Consider the following 8,144-nt stretch of genomic DNA (forward strand, 5'->3'; position numbering starts at 1 on the left):
TTCCCTCCAATTTGGAGATGAGGATGTGGTGGGGGACCATGTCAAAGATGCTACATTCATAAGAGACATCACTGAACTTTCATCCATTATATTTTAAAATCAAGGTTTCAGAAATCTAATTTTGCAGATCACCAGATACAGTTTGTATTATTTTAGAAGCCTAAAAAATGCAAGATGGGAGAAGCAGAAATTAGTAAAATACTCTTCATCATCCATCAACATTGCATTATAAATAATATCAAGTTAAAAAGCCTCAGGTGCATTTTAAACACACTACTGGCAGGATTTCCAAACCCACTTATTTTTCTCCTCTTAAAACTTCAAAGTAATAAAAATAATATTCAACAGAAGATGTTATAGAGAACACAGCACTGCTCAATTATATGAAGAAAATTCAGCATCCGGTTTTCTTGTTTGCACTGGTATTAAAAGGGGTCCGAAAATCTACGTGACTTTGTGCACTTTGTTTTCCTAACACAGGAAGACACAAGCAAGTTACATACTTCAATACATGATTTCAGTTTCTAGCATCAGAATCATTAAGCCAACACTTTTAGGGACAGTTTTTCATAACTAACAAAAGATTTTGCTTCAGAGACTTTAGCTTTTAAATCAGGAATGTTTTAAAAAAGCACAGATGTACCACCATTTCATAACTAATCAGGCAAGCAAACAAAATACACTGAAAGAAGAGGAAAAAAAAAAAAAGAGGAGAAAGTGAAGTCTAACTTACAACACTGGGAGGCAGCACTGGGCAACGGTTTCTTCTGGACCTCCTCCTGAAAGGAATACTGAAGGAGAAAAAAACAAGAGAGAGAAGGAACACTTAAGAAAACAAATGGTAATTTTATGAACCGGTTTTCAGAATAATACATGCCACACTTCAGACAAAACAATCAGGATTTAAGTGCTAAGTATTATCTTTAATATCCACACTAAAACTTACTTCCAGATGCCTTCTCCTTTCTATGCCCAACCCAGATGTTAAAAAAACTACATGTCTGGTCAAGGTAAAGTCTGCTTTACTACAAGCACAGGCCCTATTCTCAGTCCATAGAGCTCAAATTAGCTATCTAAAAGATCCAGTTTCTACAGAGTCACTGTTATAGGGAGCTCAGAACTGAGCGAAAGTCCATTTATCTTTTATACATTCCACTGCAGTTCAAAAACAAATGTTCACAGCAATACTGCACTAGAAGATTGAAGCGGTTGGATAATTAGTGTGCCCAGAAGGGCAAGAGCGCAATGTTTGCCTACCCAGCACATACAAACACTTCTGTGATCCACTGTATGTCTGAAGTGAAGAAATTTTTGCATCTCATTTAATAATAAATTTGAAAACACGGGCATATTTCAATTAACCAGCTTTGATTTTTCAAAGCTGTTTGTTACTGCATCAAAGTGTTCCCTGCGGGAATGCAAGTTGCTGTATTTCGTTTTTCTCCTCTATGCTGTATTACAAAGAGAAGAGAAAATGAGGACAATTGGGCAAAACAATGAGAACAGTCTTTGCCAAGAATAAAGGGTCCAAAGACAAAGGAAGTGTCAGCTTTTGCAACCAGCCCTGGATTCTGAAAAACAGGGCTGCCAGACAGCCTCTCCATAGATCTGGCAAGGAATTAATGAGTAGCTCATGACATGGAGAATGAAAATCTGCAGACTGTGCTGTGGCCATCTTCAGATCCACGCTGTTCAGAATATACAAGCTCAATGAGTCATTCAGAATTGTGAAAAGAAGTACTGGGTCTCACAGCAGTAACTGGTTGGCAAAGTGGTGAAAGAAGGTCTGTTGATGAGCAATTTCAGTGGCGCAGGACAGGAAAAGCTTCTGAAGGAGCATACTCAGATTCAAAAAAAACTGCAGTAGTTCACCCTTTCTAAGGAATCAGCCCAATGGCTATCAGCAGTTCCAAAAAGAAAACAGAACACTGCTTGTAGGAATAGTGATTGGAAAGCATTTTATGACACCATACAAACTCTGAATGAACATGCATCATGAATACTGTTTTGCAACTTCAGTCTGCTCATTCACTGCCTCATGCAAAGGTAGCTAAACTTAATGCACAGAAGAGAGAAGATTTTCCTGCATGAAATACCACCAAATTGACCAAAAACCATGCAGGAAGAAAGGTTTGTAGGGTTGAGTGGCGAATGAGGGTGAATAAGGATTGGTCATTCTGCTTCTCTATAAATAAACCTGTTCCCAGGTTTCACAACAATGGACTTGTTAAAGCAAACAAGTTATTTCTTCAGGCTATAAACAATTAAGTTGCTGAATTCCTTGCTACAGAACTGAAGTAGGTAAGTTCAAAATAAAACTGACATCCACAGAAGAAAAATCAATCACATGTTGTTATATCCAAAGATACTGCCGCTGGCACTGGAAGTTACAGAGCTAACAGTCACTGCAAATTAAAGAAATATGCAAGAAAGCGATGACCAATCTGTGTCACCATCAGACGCTGGACAAGTGTTTTCTCATTTTTAACATTCTCACTGTTTAAGGGGAATTTCCATAATAAACTTGTGATCACTATGGCACAGAGACATAATTTTGTTCCTTGCATTTGATGAACACATACACTTAGGATGCAGATGGGTCACTCCCCAGGGAATGTTGCTCAGGAATGATGCTCAGGACACCTTTCAGCATATACAGGCTCAGTGAAGCACTAGAGGGCACCTGTGCTTCACTGAAGTACCTGGCACAAACATGTTACAGACCAGAAGAGCAGGGGAGCACCACAGCAGTTACCACTGACATGCCAAATCACAGACTGAGTTTTCTACCAACTCAAATAGATCCTCAAAATTCAATCAGGCAATCAAAATTCAAAAGGCAATCAGCCCACGGCAGGGGCTGGGTGGGCTTTAATAACCTTTCCAGCACAAGCCATCCTATGATGCTGTTAACTTTGCTTTGTGTGTAACATGATACAACAGAGCAGTTCTCACTATGTGGGGAGAAACATTTACCTGCTTAATGATAACAGTAAACCTGAGAAACCATGCTGTAAACAGTTCACAAAAAACTTGTTAACATGAAAATTTAATAGTTATCTCCATCACAGGGATCCAATATAAAGAACAAAAGCAAGTTACAGTGCATTCAGAGCTACATTCACCCTTCAGTTCAGATATTTACCTCATCATCTCCCAGTGAATTTATTTGTTCTAATTTTCTGGTCCAATATCTGGCTTCCTCTTCAGGAATATCTACAGCAAAAGAATATGAGGCACAATCTTATTAGCCAGTCAAGTTTGCATTTATCACCAGAAGCAACAAGGAGAGTATTTCAAGATAACAACACTAAATAAATAAATAACCCCCACAATTTTGAAGCGATGTAACTGCTTTGTATTAGCTACATTAGCACTCAGATGGAAAATAAATGTTCCAAATAATAACACAGTTCAAGGCATACATTGCCTTCATGTTTAAAACCAATTAACCAAATGCATTATGGACAAAGATAGGAAAGAACAAGACTGATTCATATTTAATTCAAATAATCATAGTACAAAGAACCATTTTATCATAATACATTTGCTACATGCTTAATAACATACAGCAAGATCAAGTGACTCTTCTGGAGGCTTTTATAACCTCAAAAGCACAAGGACTTGCTTTAGATGGCACACTGTATGTATGTACTTGGATTAAGCATACCAAAAAAGAGTCTTGTTTTCCTTTGCAGGTGATAAGCTAGATTTTGTGAGATAACAAACAGCTATAAGACACTCATATTCATATGGAAGCACACTCTCATAGTTTGTTTGTTTACCACAATGCAGTTCATTAGAACTGAGAAATAACAACCCTTTCATCTAGTAGAAGATTTAGCAGGTTAATGACTGACAGCAGACAGTAAGCACTACCACCTTTATTTTGGCAACTATTTTCTATTCCACACTCTGAAGTAATGCAGTGTCCCAATGGTTTGAAGGAAACACAGAATTGTGCCACTCAAGACTTCACCTCCCTGAGGACACCCTAGAAGATGCAGATGAGCTTAACAAAAGGCAAGTTAGGTACAAACTGAGTTTAACGAATAGAGCAAGAGGAGCACAACACCAAGGGAAATAACCTTCTAAAAGAAAAGCATCACTCAGGCCCTCAGTCCAGGTGAATTAATAAATTACCTAGGGATGAAGGAAAAAGGATGTAAAAATCACTGGAAAAAGGAAAAAAAAAAAATAAAAAAATTAAGCCACATTTCAGCATCAGTTGGTCCTACCATCAGGAAAGGCAAATGACTTCCGAATTTCAGCTACCCATGCCAAAACTCCGCAAGTGCAGAAACTTCAGAACACACACAGGATGGTAGAGCAGCAGCAGAGACTGCTCCAGCTAGAAACCACGAGCCCTAGAAGCCTCACTGTCCCAAACACTGACAAATGATGTTTAACTAAATGCCATTTCAATCAATTCTCCCATCTTTTGCAACTCTTCACACTCGTGCCCAGTTAGCTGTAAATATCTTGGCTTCTAAATAAGTTTACTTTCCTGCAACGAAATTTACCCCATCTATGGCCTCAACAGTATGTGTAGGCAAGAATGGGAGAAGTCGGCTGAGATTATTCTGATTAAAAAATAACTGAGAATTATATCCACCCTTGCTACTGAGATAAACAAAAAAACTACAACACTTACAACACCTTCAGAACAAATCAAGTATTGGTTTCTCCTTAAAGAGAAGTTAGACGTGTCTTCTCAACCCTTCTGAAATTAACAACCTCAAAACATCAAAAATAGCAGCCAGTGTAAAGGAACACAACCAACTTTCAACAACAACAACAAGGAACATTTTTAGGTTTCATGGAATATGAAATTTCAGCATTAGGTATTTCAATGGGCTATGTACAAATGCCTGCACTTTTGTAAGAGGAACACCTCTATTGAACAGAACATCACCCAGAGAAGAAGGACAAAATAGGCCCTACCTGGGAAAGTTTTAGGGCACTAGAAACTTAGTATCTGTGTCAAGAATACAGGAAGTAGAAAATAGAAAATCTGTTTCTCCTTTCTTGCAGGGAGACCAAAGTAATTTATTTTAAGCATAACACACAAAGTCAGTTGCTCTTGGTTGATGTACACTAAATCGCTTTGTTGTTACATGCTATTATAAAACTAGGTAGGAGAAATATAAGAGGGGCTCCCACAACTAAAGGATTTGTAGAAAAGCATAACTGCTTTTGATCATCAGTGTTGCAGACCACAGTTGCACAGATAATTTAGATGAACTCTGCACAAAGCAGGGATGACGCTCAAAGGATATCTGAAACAGGGTGGATTTAGAAAGAGGTCAGCAATTAACTGAACTGAGCACATGAGATTTAAGAAGACAAGACACTCCAAAAAGGATCTCAAGTCATCTAAACATTAAAGAAAAATCCATGGCACTCTGTCCTTGACAGCATCACATCTGTAAATGATGAAGAAAAGCCCAAACTGAAAGACTAAAGGTCACAGCCAAAACATCCATCGTGGAAACCTGCAATTTAGAGCAAAGAGACCTAGGAGTAATGAAGTGATGGATTACCATCAACATCGAATAAGCTACAGTGGTCTCAGAGTAAATTCCAGGGCCTTCCCATAGGCCACAGTTTGGCTGCATGCCCAGACAACAAGGTGCACTGTGTGTGTCTTGGGTTTGTTGTTTACATCTCGTATCTAAGGTGCTTCTTTCACAAACTGAGCTGTGTTTTAGCACAGGTTTGCTGCTATTCTAGAAAAACAGCTTCTTATGCAAGGTAGCAATCAAGTCTGCCACAGTTTAGATAATGGCTGTTTTAGGACATCTTTTTATCTTAAGGAAACTTATCATCAGTACTAATCTCAGTACAGCTACTGCAAAGCAAACCTTAAAAATTCAACTACGAAACTGAGTGAAGTTATCTGCTCAGAAGAGTAAATGCCCAATGAGAGAGAGTTCTTGATTTTTGAGAAACTGGTTTAACTACTTTAAGTTTCCCCATACACTTTTATAAAACCTTAATCACTTGTCTGTTGATGCTGGCTCTTTGGAGGACAGGGAATGAAAATACCTCATACAGGGATCACCCTTACCATTTACAAGGCAATAGCCACTGGGCAGCTCTTACAACACCACACGGTTTTGACTGCAAGTCCAAGTTACTCTGCTACATTAACTTCTGCTTACAAGACAAGAAGCTGAACTAGTCCAAACAGAGGCCATCTGATTGATGCCAGGACTGCTCTGATATCATGCTCAGCAAACAAGAAGAGCAAGGCCATATGTCAGAGGAACAGAAGTGTTGAACAAAAACAGAGAGGAAATGGACAGATCTAGTCCCTAGTTTCCCTGTTCTTCTTAACCTGACACCTATGAACAGGTTGCAAGCATTACCCATCTTGCTCCTACTGCCACCCCTGGATGAAAGCTGAAATCCCTCTGCCTCTGGCCACATGGTGTCAGGGAGCAGCACAGACTGATTGCTCCCTAAGGGAGGAGAATCTTATATACAGCAGGGCAGGGATTTGCCAGCCCAGTCTATGTCCTACAGCTCCCAGACAAGATGAGCAGGGCAGATCCAGAGACCATAGCCAGGTTCAACCTGAATTGATATCACTGTGCACAGTCACGGTGGGGATACGGCATATCTGAGGAAGTCAGGTCACAACATGGAGTCCATGTGTGTCAATAATTCCTACCACATCGCTCTGGTGAAGGCTGAGCTGAAATGGAAACTGTACTTCCAAGACAGTGAGAAGGGGGTGAGGACAGAGGTCCCAGGTAAGGCTGCTCTGTTCACTCGGAATGACTACACTGAAGCACAAGGACTTGAGTAGGCTGAGGAAGATATCTGTTCTATCTATGCAGACTTCATTCAGAAGTTAGGACCATTCCCCCCTCACTGTATACATAAACTTGAAATACACCAACATGTGTTTGATATACATATTGAGCAACCTGGAAGAGTGGATCTGTGTGCATCCTTAGCCTAAATAAAATAAAACAGCCAGAAGCAAAAGTCCAAAAGCAGAGCCAACAGAAAAATCACACTGTTCTGTTACAGCTGCTATCCCAGACAGATGTGTTTTACCAGACTTGGGAAGCAGTACAAGCTGCACATACACATGCATATCACCAGATTCCCCTGCATCTGTAACAGACAGGAGACGTTCCCAGGGAAACAAAACATGATGCACAATGTTCTTCAGTGTCACTGCAAGCATACTATGTCTACAGTGACAGAGCTGCTGACCTATGAGCATTTACAGCAGATAAATGAACCATTTTGCTCTCCGTGTGAGTTTAAAGCAGCAGATTCCAGCTTATGCAACAACACTGTATTAACACGTGGGGCATAAAAAGACTGTACTGATAACACTTCAACTACAGGCAGATGTCAGCAAATCCAGTCTGCACTGGGACAGATGCAAAGGTAGTCCTATGGGCTGAGCTACCTCCATGCATACCTCCAAGTCCCACAGTACCACGAGGGCAAGGAGACAGCACCTGAGCCATCTCACAGTGCCTTTTGTTCTCTACCCTGCAAGCAATGGCAGCAGACATATGGTCATCATGAGAAGGGAAGCACTGCTGGAGATCATATGGGCAGATGCTATTCTCCTAAGACAAATAGCCCAAAACAGAGTTCTAAGAAAGACAGTAGCACACTTCAAGCAAAGAGCAGCACAAGCCTTGAAAACAGCAAACTGAAGCTCCCATTGTCTCCCAGACACTACAAAACACTGGACAAGCCAACAACTTTTCACACTCCACGATAAAAAATCTTCAATACAACTGTATCAAAACTGGAAGTCTCAATGTTCTTGTTATTTACTTAATATTCTTGGTGCTCTTCATGAAATCCTATTTTTCAGAATTATATTCATGATTCTAAAGCAAAAGAAATAAGAGGCCTGTGTTTTGAGCATCACAATAGGAAGAAAACATGCTATTACATGAAATATTCATCATTAGCCAAATTCAGGCGCTGAACCACAACCATTCACAGGGAATCTGTTTTCATGTACTTGAAAAATCAGAATGTAAAAGCAAAAGCACAATTGCAGAAGAAAGTAAATTCTCATTTGAATACTGAATGTAAAAGAATCATGCTCTTTTAAGTTAGGGATAATTTACAAGCAACATCAGAACAAACACAAATGAGAA

The 8,144-nt window shown here is 39.6% G+C and overlaps 1 protein-coding gene across 4 annotated transcripts in view; it reads right to left on the bottom strand.

Moving 5' to 3' along the window:
• The window catches only part of UNC13B (unc-13 homolog B), a 203,271-nt gene that overhangs the window by 163,349 nt on the left and 31,778 nt on the right, over positions 1–8,144 (bottom strand). For all 4 annotated transcript variants that reach the window (XR_006177289.1, XM_042862318.1, XM_042862317.1 and 1 more), the window contains exons 6-7: positions 3,146–3,216; positions 734–791 (exon numbers count right to left, since the gene is read on the bottom strand). Coding sequence is in view for 3 of the 4 variants with exons in the window: in XM_042862318.1 (XP_042718252.1) it covers positions 734–791; positions 3,146–3,216 (129 nt within the window). In the remaining variant the exon portion in view is untranslated. The remainder of the gene's footprint in view (positions 1–733; positions 792–3,145; positions 3,217–8,144) is intronic.

This window comes from Lagopus leucura, unplaced genomic scaffold (assembly GCF_019238085.1).
Source record: "Lagopus leucura isolate 7727_CA_CO unplaced genomic scaffold, USGS_WTPT01 Super-Scaffold_650, whole genome shotgun sequence".
Lineage (NCBI taxonomy): Eukaryota > Metazoa > Chordata > Aves > Galliformes > Phasianidae > Lagopus > Lagopus leucura.